At 42.0% G+C, this 14,696-nt stretch overlaps 1 protein-coding gene across 1 annotated transcript in view; it reads right to left on the bottom strand.

Annotated features, from left to right (window-relative positions):
- LOC126236513 (juvenile hormone esterase-like) overlaps positions 1–14,347 on the bottom strand; it is an 82,489-nt gene extending 68,142 nt beyond the window's left edge. Inside the window, exon 1 of the mRNA XM_049945878.1 lies at positions 14,185–14,347. Coding sequence (XP_049801835.1) covers positions 14,185–14,331 — 147 coding nt within the window. The 5' untranslated portion in view covers positions 14,332–14,347. The remainder of the gene's footprint in view (positions 1–14,184) is intronic.
- Between the last annotated feature and the right edge of the window lie 349 nt (positions 14,348–14,696).

Here is a 14,696-nt window from a genome sequence, read left to right on the forward strand (position 1 = left end):
AGTAATGCCATGCGGCTGTTCGGAGCCCGGTGTTCATGCGACCGTACATTTCAGTGACTACCGCTACCATCGGTGGTGTACAATGGCTACATACCTGACACGTTTTCCTGCAATATCGATGAATAACATCCAGGTTCTAGTAGCCCTACTATACGACCTCGTTAGAACTCAGTGAGGTGTTGATAATGGTGTCTTTGCTGCCTTAAAAGCATTCTTGATTAATATCAACTCACCATATGATATTGCAGTTCCTTTGTTTTTCTGATTACGACGCAAAGTTCCTTTGGACATCCATGCAATGAAAATATTGGCCGGACCGGGTCTCGAACCCGGATTTCCCGCTTATCGCGAGCGGTCGCCTTACCATTTGGCCATCCGCGCACGACTCACGCCTCGACCCAAACATCCATATGACGTCAACCATGGGTCCAGTTTCAAAGATTGTTACGTCCAGGATTTAAAGCAAACCTGACTTTTATCTTCATATTAGCACTACTAACACAACTCTCATGCGACTGGCGTGAAATCTGAATAGGGGTCATCTTTCAGATGTTCTTTGGTTCATCTCTCACAACTCCTTTTGGTGTTGCGATTGTTTTCCGTCAGTGTATTTACATAATAAAATAACAGACGATGCCGGAAGTAGAGAGACTGTGCAACGGCAAGGAAAAAGCTTCTGCAGGAGAGAAACTTATTGACATCGATAATAAAAATGTAAGTCTCTTCAGTAAATATTTATTTCAAGTGCAGTGGATGAGGCATAAAGAGAATACAAGGGTTTCAAAAGAAACAAATACTGAATATTATATGCCTGAATGTATTTACTGTGACAGAATCTAATTGGGAAGAAAAAATCTTTTTGGAAAAAAAATCTCTTTGACACAAGCTAATCAAAAGAACGGATGGGCACATTCTAAAGAATCGAGGAAGTAGTACAGGTAATGGGGAAAGCGTTCTTCCCCACATTACATCTTATGTTTGATATTAGCAGACTTCTCCAAACGACGGATGTGAGTCTGGCATATCAGTCGGTAGAGCACTTGGCCGCGAAAGGCGAACGTCAGGCCGCGAAGTTTCACACTCAAATGCTTCGATTCTCTTATTTTCCGGTTTTCCACAGTCTGTGCTTCACTACCGTCAATGCTGTGCTCCAAACGTATATTCTCAGACGTTTGTTCCTCAAATTGAGGCCCACGTTTGATACTGGTAGAATTCTCTTGACCAGGAAGCCCTTTTTCCAGTGCTAGTCTCCTTTTTACGTCCTTCATGCTCCGTCCACCATGGGTACATTTGGTGGCTAGGTAGCAGAATTCTTTAACTTCATACGCTTCGTGACCACTAATCCTGATGTTAAGTTTTTCGCTGTTCTCACTTCTGCTACTTCTCAACACTTTCGTCTCTCTTCGATTTACTCTCAGTCCACATTCTGTTCTCATTACACTGTTAATTCCATTCAGCAGTTCCTGCAACTCTTCTTCTCTTTGACTGAGCTTTATAGTCCCAACAGCTAATCATATTATTGATACCCTTTCACCCTCGGTTTTAATTCCACTCGTGAACTTTTATTTCCTTTGCGTCTTCTACATCTACATCATCTACATCATCTACATCTACGTAGATATTCCGCAAACCAATTTGTGATGCGTGGTGGTGGGTACCCTGTACCACTACTAGTCATTTTCTTTCCTGTCCATTCGCAAATAGAGCGAGGGACGAAAATGACTGTCTATATGACTCCGTATGAGGCTTCATTTCCCGTATCTTGTCTTCATGGTCCTTACATATAATGTAAGTTGGTGGCAGCAGAATAGTTCGGCAGTCAGCTTCAAATGCCGGTGCTTTAAATTTTCTCAATAGTATTCAACGAAAGAATGTAGCGTTCCCCGAAGAATCTCCGTAACACTTCGGTGTCGTTCGAACCTACAAGTAACAAAATGTTAAAATGTGTGTGAAGGTCATCAGTCCCTAAGCTTACACACTACTTAACCTAAACCATCCTAAGGAGAAACACACACATCCATGCCCGAGGGAGGACTCGAACCTCCGCCGGGACCAGCCGCACAGTCCATGACTGCAGCGCCTTAGACCGCTTTTTTTTTTTCGGCTAACCCTGAGCACTGGTGACAAACCTAGCTGACCGCCTCAGAATTGTTTCGATGGCTAACTTCAACCGGACCTGGCACCGGTGCCAAACATTCGAGCAGGACTCAAGAATAGCTCACACTAGCGTCCTATATGCTGTCTCTTTACAAGTGAATCGCCTCTTTCCTAAAATTCTCCAAATAAACTGAAGTCGACCACTCGCCTTCCGTAGCATGGTTCTCACATGCTCGTTCCATTTCATAGTGGTTCGCAACGTTACGTCCAGGTATTGAAACGACTTGATTGTGTCAAGCAACACACCAGTAATACTGTATCCGAACATTACAGGTTTGTTCTTCGCACTCATCCCCATCAACTTACGTTTTTTCCGCATTTAGCTGCCATTCATCACATCAATAATAAATTTAAGCTCTCTTGTATCTTCCTATAGTCACTCAACTTCAACACCTTTGTCAAACGCTTTAAACTGCACAACTGACAAAACAATGCCACCACATGCATAGATGATATGTCAGCAAACGTATTTAACAATGTAGGCTTTCACGGCAGATTTTGTCTTCACTTGAAATTTCTAGGCGGATAGGCCGTGGCCGGTGTGTAAAACTCTCCCTTCATGTTTCGTCTCCTCCGTCTTCGGAGGTCAAATGGCGAACTACTGAGAAAGCTCGAGGAAGCGCTGATTATATAGGTAGCGCAGAGGGCGCCACTGTCCATCACGTGGCGTCAGCCACGAGACTGTCTCTGGTAACGTCAACATTCTTGATGGGAAGTAATCGATCGTCACGCTTCCGGTGCAACGCTGACATCCAGATTTTATCCAGCTTAACAACATACTCTTTACTGATAAAATTATTACGGTGTTTATCATTCTCAATAGCCACTCGTTACATGCGTGCAAAGTATTGTGACGTTTTAGATACGACGCTCGTCTCGCTAAATTTTATTTCATGCTTACGACGAACAACGGCAAGTTTCTTGCGTTCATCGGTAAGGTCACAGATGACATTAACGAAAGTGTTAAGTAACTATCGGGTGGAAACTATTTTCAGACCCACCAGCAAATTAAAAGAATATTTCAGATCGGCAAAGGATGCACGACATACGTTGGCTACACCGGGGGTGCACAAAGTTCCTTGTAGCTGTGGACAGGTTTGTAGCGGTACCACACAGAGAAGTGTTAACACCCGTCTTGATGAACGTAAGAGAAATTGCCGCCTGGGTCACACGGACAAATCGGCCTAGCCGAACATGTTTGCCAGGAAGGTAATAATGAAATAAAATTCAGTGAGACGAGCGTCATATCTAAAATCGCGCATGTATTGACAAGCTATTGAGATTGATAAACATTTATTAATTTTAACAGAAAAGAGGAAGGTGTTAAGCTGGATAGAATTTGGATGTCAGCGTTGCATCGAAAGTGTAACGATCGAGTACTTTCAATCTAGAATGTTGGCATTACCAGAAGCAGTCTCCTAGCCGACGCCACATGATGAACAGTGGCGCCCCCTGCACTGCCTATAAGATCAGTACTTCATAGAGTTTTCTCTGCAGTCTACCGCTTTACCTCGGAGGACGTCTCTCGCAGTCGGGGAAGCAACGTCAGGGGAGAGGTTTATACATCGACTACGGCCTATCAGCCCGGAAGTTTTAAGTGAAGATATCTAACATAGTTTTTTCGAAATTTAACTTGATCCAGAGGACCAACGATTTTGAGAAACACAACTCGAATAATGTGACCAGCGCTCAATTTACCCCACAATCCCATATGTCCTGACGTCAGCACGAGCTGTGCTACATCTTTGCCTCTGAAACAAGCTACCAGTTAAAGCAGCCGTAATTCGAACTTAGTGAGTCTCAATTAAACCAAGGGCACCACATAAAAGACCACATTGTTTCGATATGACAAACTTATGGAAGCATATCAGCTAGTATTTCATTATTTCAGAATTTATGCATGATGCCACTATAGTGACTGATTATTAACGTTTGCAGTAACACGTGTGCTAGAATATTTTGTGAAGTCGGAAAGCGGCAATTGGGTGGTGCTCATTTCAGATGTTTTTTGCAAGAAGATCAATGTTCCTTAACTTATGGTCATTATGGCGATACTCTTGAAGCGAATGGTGACGTGACTAGTGTGCTCTAGTTTCGTAGATGCTAAACAGGCGATACTACTGCATCTTGTGGCATTTCTTGGTCAGTCGCTTTTTGGCAGTCAGTACTGGCAGTAGATCCCGTGGCGAGGTGGTGGTGAATTTGAGCAGCGCTGTGTAGGGAATTCAACTTAGATTTCTGGGTGACAGCGCAGCTGGGCCATTTCAGTACTTTGAATTTAACTGATGACTAGGTTTTCGAAGCACTTGAGGAATTTGAAACATGATAGTGCTTTCGAGTTACGCATGTTTTCGCAACTGGAGAAAATTAACATGGCGGGGGAGTTAGCATATTTCATAATAAACTTTAGCTGGCGCGAAAGCAGCATCACTGACTTAGCTTTAACCGTCACATGTAGCTGGGACCTCAAATCTGGTTTCATTATCGAGTTAGCTGTTTAAATGTGAAATCTGTGAAATGCACAGTCTAATGAAAAGCATCCGTATACCGCTAGGTAATGCGAAACTGACCACTAGTTGTCACGAGAAATAGACCAGCCAATATTAGAAGAAGCGCTGAAAGAGAAACAGTTGAATAACTCTGTCAGAAGAACTCAGTCACCTCAAGCTTGTACTAGTCGTATGTCACATTGATAGCAAATTCATCAAGGTCATTTCAACCACACTAATGCAACCCAAATCGACTGTTGATTATGTGATATTGAAGTGGAAACCTGAAGGAATAGTCAGGGCTGAATCAAGACTAGACAGATCGCATGTACTGACAGATTGAGACCAACGAGCATTGCTTGTAAAACATTGCATGAAATCATCGTCAAGAATCACTTGCCAGCTCCAAAGTGTTACCAGGAGTCCAGCTGTCACAGTATTAACTACTGTGCATTGTGAGTTAAAAATAATGGGGTACAATGGTGGACAGCTCCTTATAAGATAGACATTTCACTACTCACTGCTGAGCAATGCTTGTTGTGGGGTAAAGAGTAACGTCACCGGACAGTGGATGACTAGAATGAATCACGGTACACCCTGTGTCAAACCGATGGAAGAGTTTGGGTTCGACGAATGCCTCTAGAATGTCACTTGCTATGTTGTGTGGCGCCAACGGTGAAGTATGCACGAAGTAGTGTTACGATACGGGTACCTTTTCGTAGTTAGGATGTTATCCCATTATTGAGCTTAAGAAAGTGCTACATCCGAAAGGAAAACATTTTCGGTATTCTGTACAGTGTACGACAGAGGAAGAGTTCGTACTAAATGATTGATTGTATGAGCATGACAACACACCCTGTCATAAAGCAGCATCTGTAATGAGCTGATTTGTGGACAATAACATTCCTGAAATGGACTGGTCCTTCAACCTGAACCCAATGGAGTACCTTGGGATCAGTTGGACCGTCGCTTCCACTCCTGACCCCAGCGTCCAACATCACAACATCCTCTGGTTTCGATACTTGAGGAAGAATGAGCTGCCATTCATCCACGCACGTTCATCCATGCTGAAAGTGTCCGATCATAGTCCATGCCGTAATAAGGGCGAAAGATAGATTCGCCCCATATCAACGTCCTCTAACTCATGCTCGGTTAATTTTGACCAAATTGTATATTTTTTCAGTTTTCACGTAATCTTAACTACAATTAGCTACGTTTTTAATTCTTTTATTTGACTTGAAAGTCTATACGCATTTTATAACTTTATATAAGACCATAATTTTATTTTGCACTTTTAATAAAAATATAGTATCCCGCAGTCAACCTAACTTCACCACTGGGTTGACTAAATTATTTAGCATATTTATTCCACTCGTTTCATTTTATTGAAATTGTTTTAGTGGTTATTTATTAGAACAATATATACTGGATTTAGTATGTGTAATCGGTGCTTGCCTGTCAGAACCTGTGATAAACATCTAGGGCTATTATTAAGTCAGCACAACACTGGACGACCCACCTCTGCGACCGTAGAGCCACACCTTGTCGTCAGGGTTGTTATCTGGCCAGAACTCCAATAATCCTAGTACTAATATGAGAGCATACACGGAAATTGTCGCGATTATTATCTCAACTAAGAGAAAGAGTATATAAGAAGGGTAAAAGAACAGACCCATAAAATTACTGACCAATATCCCCAACTTCGGTGCAGAATCCTTGAACATATTCTCAGTTAGAATATAATAAACTGAAAAGTTTATATCTACGAATCAGCGTGGTTTTAGAAAGCAACGCTCGTGCCAAACTGAACTTCCCCTTTCTCATATGATATACTACGCAATATACTCGTGGTCTAGAGGTGGTGTCTTTGATTCCTAATCAAAAAGTCCTCGGTGCCGGGTTCGAAATACGCCACTGTTTACGTTTTGACTAATAATCAGCAATGGTGACCAAAGACTTGCGGCATACGAAGTCACCCTCATTCTGCCAACGGCCTTTTCAAAAGACGACGGAGGAGCAGACAGGGGTTCAGGACACACTCTTGCCCTTGCAGTAGGAAAGTGCCCCTGAAGGCAGAAGAATCAGCAATGGTGGGATGGAAAAAACAATGGAAACTACTGCATTAAACACACACAAAGTCTGTCAAAGATTCCGGAATATCTCCCATGCCTTCGGATTTCCGAGAGAGGAATGCCAGTGGGGAGGTGACCATGAGAAAAATATCGAATAACCACCAAAAGGATAACGTTCTACTAGTCGGGGCGCGGAATGTCAGAAGCTTGAATGTGATAGGGAAACTAGAAAATCAGAAAAGGAAAATGCAAAGGCTTAATCTAGATGCACTAGGGGTCAGTGAAGTGATATGGAAAGGGGACAAGGATTTCTGGTCAGATGAGTGTAGGGTAATATCAATAGCAGCATAAAATGGTATAACGGGAGTAGGATTCGTTGTGAATAGGAAGATGGGCAGAGATATGTTACTATGAACAGTTCAGTGATAGGGTTATTCTTATCATAATCGACATAAAACTATCACCGACAACGATAAGTCAGGTATACGTGCCGACGTCACAAGTGAAAGATGAAGAGATAGAGGACGTATATGAGGATCTTAGAAGGGTAACACAATACGCAAAGGCAGGTGAAAATTTAACAGTACTGGGGGACTGGAATGCAGTTGTAGGCGAAGGAGTGGAAAAAAGGTTACATGAGAATATGGGCTTGGGACAAGGAATGAGAAAGGAGAAAGATTAATTGAATTCTGTAATACATTTCAGTTAGAAATAGCGAATACTCTGTTCAAGAATCACGAGAGGAGGAGATATACTTGAAAATGATCGGGTGATATGGGAAGATTTCGTTTGGATTTCATCAGGACCACACAGAGATTCTGAAATGAGATTCTGGATTGTAAAGCGTACCCAGGAGCAGATATTGACTCAGATCACAACGTAGTAGTGATGAAGAGTAGGGTGAAGTTTAAGAGATTAGTCAGGAAGAATCAATATGCAAAGAAGTGTATAGGGAAGTACTAAGGAATGGCAGTACCTCCAGAAGTTCTCGAAGGCTGCAGGTACAGGTATAAAGATTAGTCCAGTAGGCAGTACAGTTGAAGAGCACTGGACACCTCAAAAAAGGACAGTCACAGACGCTGGAAACAAAAACATAGGTACGGAGAGGATAACTGCAAAGAAACCATGGGTTACAGAAGAAATACTTAGCTGGTCGATGAAAGAAGGAAGAACAAAATTGTTCAGGGAAATTTAGGAATACAGGAATGAAATAAACAGGAGGTGCAGAGAATCTAAGACGAAACGGCTGCATGAAAAACGTGAAGAAATCTAAGAAGAAACGATAGTCGGAAGGACTGACTCAGCATGTAGGAAAGTCAAAACAACCTTCGGTGAAATTAAAAGCAAGGGTGGCAACATTAAGAGTGTAATCGGAATTCCATTGTTATGTGCAGAGGAGAGAGCGGATAGGTTAAAATAGTACGTTGAAGGCCTTTATGACGGGAAAGTTTGTATGATGTGATAGAAGAGAAAAACAGGAGTCGATTTGAAGAGATATGGGATCCAGTATTAGAATTTAAAAGAGCTTTGGACAACCTAAGATCAAATAAGGCGGAAGAGATCGATAACATTCCATCAGAATTTCTATAATCATTAGCCGAAGGGACAACAAAACAACTATTCATGTTGATGTGTAGAATGTATAAGTCTGACAGCATGCCTTGCGACTTTAGGAAAATTATCATCCGCGGACTACCGAAGACTGTAAGAGCTGAAAAGTCCAAGATTTATCGCACAATCAGGTTAACAGATCATGCATCCACGTTACTGATGAGAGTAGTAAACAGAGGAATGGAAAACATGATTGAGAGTTTGTTAGATGATTATCCGTTTGGTTTTAGGAAAAGTAATGGCACCAGAGAGGCAATTCTGACGTTTCGGTTGATGATAGAAACAGGACTAAAGAAAAATGAAGGCAGGTTCATAGGATTTGTCAACCTCTAGAAAAATTGTTCGACAGTGTAAAATGGCGCGAGATTTTCGACATTCTGAGAAAAATAGTGGTAAGTTATAGGGAGAGAGGTCTAACATACAATGAGTACAAGAACCAAGAGCTAATAATGAGAGTGCTCGACCAAGAACGAAATACTCGGATTAAAAAGGGTGTAAGACAGGGATGTAGTCTTTCGCCCCCAACGTTCAATCTGTACATCAAGAAGCAATGATGGAAATAAAAGAAAGATTCAGGTGTGGAATTAAAATTCAAGGTGAAAGGGTATAAATGATACGATTCGCTGAAGACATTGATATCCACAGTGATAGTGCAGAAGAATTAAATATGATCCATTGAATGGAATGGACAGCCTATTGAGTACAGATTATGGATTGACAGTAAATCAAAGAGAGACAAAAGTAATGAGAAGTAGCAGAAATGAGAACAGTGAGAAACTTTACATCAGGACTGATTGTCACGAACCAGATAAAGTTCAGGAAGTCTGCTACCTAGGCAGCAAAATAACCAATGACGGACGGAGCAAGGAGGACTTCAAAATAAGACTAGCACTGGCAAAAAGTTCAGTTCTGGCCAAGAGGTGTCTACTAATATCAAACGTAGGACATAATTTGAGGATAAAGTTTCTGAGAATGTATGTTTGGAGCACAACATTCTATGGGTGTGAAATACAGACTGTTGGAAAACTAGAAGGGAATCGAAGCATTTGAGATTTAGTGCTACAGATGAATGTGGACTGATAAGGTAAAGAATGAGGAGGCTCTGCGCATAACTGGAGGGGGAAGGAATATGTGGAAAAAGCTGACAAGGAGAAGGCACTAGAGGGGTTTGTAGGGGTCAAAAACTGTAGATAAAGACAGAGATTGGAATACATCCAGAAGATAATTGAGGGCGTAGGTTGCAAGTGCTACTTTGATGAAGAGGTTGGCGTAGGAGAGAAATTCGTGGAGGGGGGGGGGATAGGGGTGGCATCAAACCAGTCAGAAGACTGATGACTCAAAAAAAGAAAGTACTGCGAACAATATATCTAGATCTCCGGAAAGCATTTGGAACGTTACTCCATTGGAGGCTGTCAACGAAGGTATGAGGGTATACGTGAAGCACACTTATACCTGTCTCGAAGACTTCTTAAATAATAGCACTTCGACGGCGAGTGTTCATCAGAGACAAGCGTGTCGTTATGAGTGTCTCACAGAAGTGTGATTGGGCCGCTGCTATTCTCTATAAACATAAATGGTTTGGAGGACATGGAGGGCGGCAGGCTGCTGCTGCTTGTTGTTGATTCCGTGGTGTACGGTAAGGTGTCGAAACTGAGTGGCTGTAGGAAGATACTACTTAGACAAAATTTCTTGTTAGTGTGATGAGTGGCAGCTAGCCCTAAATGTAGAAAAATGTAAGTTAATGCAGATGAGTTGGAAACTCAGCTCTGTTCTGCTTGACACAGTGAAGTCGTTTAAATACCCGGGCGAAACGTTTCAAAGCGATATGAGGTGGAACTTCTGAGAACTGTGTTAGGGAATGGTCGACTTCGCTTTATTGGGAGAAATTTATGAACGAGTGATTTGCCTGTGAAGGACGACCTATTCTAGAGTACTGCTCCATTGTTTGTAATCCATACCAGGTCAGATTGGAGAAAGACATCAGAGCAGAGGGGGGGGGGGGGGTGCTAGATTTGTTACCTGTAGATTCGAAGGACACGCTTCGGGAACTCAAATGGCAATCCCAGGAGGGAAGGCAACTTTCCTTTAGAGAAAAGCTGTTGAGAAAATTTAGGGAATCGGCATCTGAAGCGGATTGACGAGCGATTTTGCTGCCGCCAACATGCAACGCGTGTAAGGACCACGACGATACGATACTAGATATTAGAGCTCATTTGGAGGCATATAGACACTTATTTTTCCCTCACTCTATTTGCGAATGGAACAAGAAAGGAAATGACAAGTAGTGGTAAAGGCTACCCTCCGCCACGCACCGTAAGGTAGCTTGTGGAGTATCTATATAGATGTAGAAGTAGAGAGTGAGCTTACATAGTACATTCCTTCTGAGATAATGACAAATCTTTAATGTGCTCGATATTTACGAAATTTGACACTGTAGCCTTCTTAGTACCATTTCTGCATGTTTTAGTTCTCTGAGCGTTTGATACTGTAAGTGCTATCAACGTCCTTCTTATTACCCAACCAGTAGCTGAAAACAGTTTATTGCTTATTGGATCCTTTACTTGACGGCGAATCGACCACAAAAAATAAAGACTTTTTAGAAATGAAACGATTAACAAAGTTATAAACGTGAGGTGGAAAACATCGATATACTGTGACGAGGAAACTTGAAGAAACTACTTCTCAGAATTCGGAGTTATCTAACACGTGAATTGATAGCATATCGCAAGAATACTTGACAGGTTCGTAGCAGGAGATAGTATTATCTCTATAAATCTAATAATGAGAGGAATTAAATTACATTCGATCGGCAGGTACATTCCGTTGAGACGTGCCTGACGACAGTCTTCTGGGATCACTTTAGCCTGTGTTGTGCAGCAGAGTACACTTCTGAAATAACGCTGAGAGACTGTTAATTTCCCTCAACAATGCTGATCAACTTGCTTCACATATGTGTTAACTGATATCAGAAAAAAATCAACGAAGCAGTCAGAAACATCATCTGTTACAACATAACGAATACTTGAACTTAAAGGTAGAACATCCTGCAGATGATGTGGTGTTAATGACAGAAAACTAGAATAACTGTTTTAACAAGCTTGCGTTTGAATACGATTGTTTTTTTTACCTACCGTCAGTGTTAGAACAAAATATGTTATATCCTTCTAGTAACTGGCTGAGGCAAAAACAGCGCTTTCCTCTGGTCATGCAGTGAGACAGTAACATTACTTTTGTCTTTGTGAGTATCAACTTGGAGGACATATGTTCATTACTGGTGGTATAGGAAAAGCACCTTGTATTAGAAATAAACTTCCTAACTACATCGAAAACCTATGAAATCTACGAGGTATTCCATCATATGACCTGACTAACATCGAGACACTGCCAGAAAACTGAGAGAGGTCAACTGCTACACCGAGACTACAATCACATTCTCTAATCCTTTGTCGTTTTGTTTTCGAAGAGTGGTTAAATGCAGGTCCTCATGCTAGTCCATCCTGTGTAAGCCTCTCCATCTATGCATATCTACGGCAACCTCCACCGAAATGCCCTGCGCTGATGTCTGCGAATTCCTTTCACGAATGTTTTAATTGTTTCATAGCCACTTATGACTTGTTTTATCGGTTTTTTTTCCTTTTACCATGTCGCTGTGTGGTTCACTGTTTGTCGAAACTCCATCTTTTCTGTTGTATCAGTGTTCATAATTATTTGAAACAGTAGCATTAAGAGAACGATGAAGTATTAGAAGGAGGAAAGACGTGAGAAAATCGCTTTTCGAAAATTTGTTTCCTCATCAAAAATGTTCTCATTGTCGTTGTGGACAATGATCTAATGTTTATCAGTTTGCTATTGAGTTGGTGAATGTAAAGCAGAGACGAAAAGGCGGAGGTTGAGAAGGAAGAGACATTTCACATCGTCTGTTTGTCTTGCACGAAATTTTTGAGAAATAAGTCCTCTATATCGGCTGCAGCTAGTCGCCTTTGCGTTGGAATTCTTTCTTCATAATGATCAAACACTGCTATGATAAAACACTGCTCTCGTCAAACTTTGTACGATACGACTGGTCGTAGAACACGGAGTGGAGGAGGCAAAACCTACGTTTACGGTAGACGTAGATTTAGGGAACGTTTCTGACGATGTTGACTAGGTGGCAGCAAGGATGAAATATAAGGAGTGAAAGGTTATCACACAACTTGCACGGAATGCAGACTACAGTTGGAGTGATATGAAAGTGAAGCTATGGTTGAGAAGGGAGAGAGAGATAGAGCTTCAGCCTATCTCTAATGTTATTCAGTCTGGATACTTTGCAAATAGTATAGGTAACCAACAAGAAATTTTTTAGGGCAATTAAAGTTCAGGGTCACTAAATTAAAACTTTGAAGTTTGTCACTGGCTTTGGAATTCTGTCAGTCTACTAGGCTCTGAAAGATCGGTCGAACGGAACGGGCGGTATCTTGAAAAGAGGTAACGAGACGAACATCAGTAAAACAAGGATAAAGTAATGTACCAGAATTAAATCAGATCATGAGGGAATTTGATTAGGAAACTGAACAATGTAAAACGTAGATGTTATGACAGTAGGACAGAAAGATAACTGAAAATAGGCTCAGTAGAAGTTATACAAAATACAGACTGACAATAGTAACAAAAATGATTGCGAAAAAGACAAATTTGGTAACAAAGAATACAAATTAAAGTGTTGAAAAGTTTCTGAACATAAAAACTGAAGAGCAGCCTTGTAGAGAAGTGAAACTTGGTTGATAATCAGCCTACACAATAAATAAACTGAAGCTTTTGAAACGTGGTGCTACAAAACTATGGTCAAGGTTATATTAGTAGGTAATGTGCTAGATGGCGAATTGGGCATCACCGACCACCGTGTCATCCTCTGCCAAAGGCGTCATTGGAAACGGTATGTAGATGGACAGCTCACAGTTCTCCAGGTCGTTGTAGGATCTCTTGATGAGCTCCTAAGTTGGCCTCAGGAGGCTGAGTACACGCCGACCCAGCCATCCCAGCAAGGAAAATCACTGACAACACCAGGAATCGAATCTGGATCGTCGACTGAGCAGACAGCCGCAGAGACTACTCACCTGTTGCGGCGGATTAGTTGGACAGGAGCTAAATTGGTTTGGGGAGAAAATAAATTTGTGTCACAACTTGATTAAAAGGAAGTATCGGCTGATATCACACATGCCGCAGCATGAAGGGATTGTCAATTTGGTAATAGCGGAGAGTGCGGTCCGTAAAACCAGTAGAGGGAATATTTAATTCATAACACAGTATGCAGTTTCGAAAGGATGTAGTTTGCAGCAGTTCTGCATGGATGAAGAGGATTGTACACGATAAACTATCGTTGAGAGTTGTATCGTAGCAACCTTCGTCCGCAAGCGTTCCGAGAACCGACAGAGGTTTTGATAAGTGAAGCACTGGCTGCGAGGAAATTGAAGAAGTATCTAAGTGTTTGAGATGCGTTGTAGAAGGAGTTAAAAAAAGGTGGACTGATTATATGAGACGGTTGTCAGGGGAAATGACGAAGAAAGTGATATTTGGTAAACGTCGACCAGGAGGGACAGTAGGGTAGAATATGTTTAAACATCAAATAAAGTAGATATCTTTGATACTAAAGGGTGATGTAGAGGGAAAAGGTTGTAGTAGACAGAAATATGAATGTATTCCAGAAATGACTCAGGATGTTGGGTATAAGTGCTTTCTCAGAAGATGTTGGCACGGGAGAAAAAGTAATGGTGGGCCGCATGAATTCAGAGGACCGATGACTCACAAGTGAAATGCAGCAAGGATTAGCTTGATCAGACTACTTCGTCATAGTAAAAGTAGTTGTTACGTGTGCTCACCTTGAACCTGAGAGGACCGACGGGCGGCAGTGCATACGGGATGGCCTGGAAGGCGCTGTAGGGCCTGCCGGAGGGCGTCTTGGCCCTGCGGCCCCTGAGCGTGCCCTGCGGGATGGTCACCGTCACCGCGCCTCCTACTCGTGCCATGTCTGCCGGCCGTCTGACCCGGTGGTCAGCCAGCCGCGCCCAGTGTGGGTGAGATAGCGGGACACCACTCCCGTTATCAGTGAGATATGAGTTCCTCGAAGGTTACCACTGACATTGAAACTGAATGGTATGCATGTCGATCCCTTGCTCTCCGCCTAACCCTTTCCGACGCAAAATAACTAAAATCATTTTTCAAAGTTTTTTTGTTTTATTAGGATATAACTCATACAATATTATGGAAAAATGTGAAAAAAGGCAGGTACAGAGCGGTTTCAAATGAAACCACTGCACAATAAATGCGGTGGCTTCAAATGAGACCACCACCTTAAACTTCATTACTTTCCGTGATAGAGCACAAAACAGTT

This window comes from Schistocerca nitens, chromosome 2 (genome assembly GCF_023898315.1).
Source record: "Schistocerca nitens isolate TAMUIC-IGC-003100 chromosome 2, iqSchNite1.1, whole genome shotgun sequence".
Taxonomy (NCBI): domain Eukaryota; kingdom Metazoa; phylum Arthropoda; class Insecta; order Orthoptera; family Acrididae; genus Schistocerca; species Schistocerca nitens.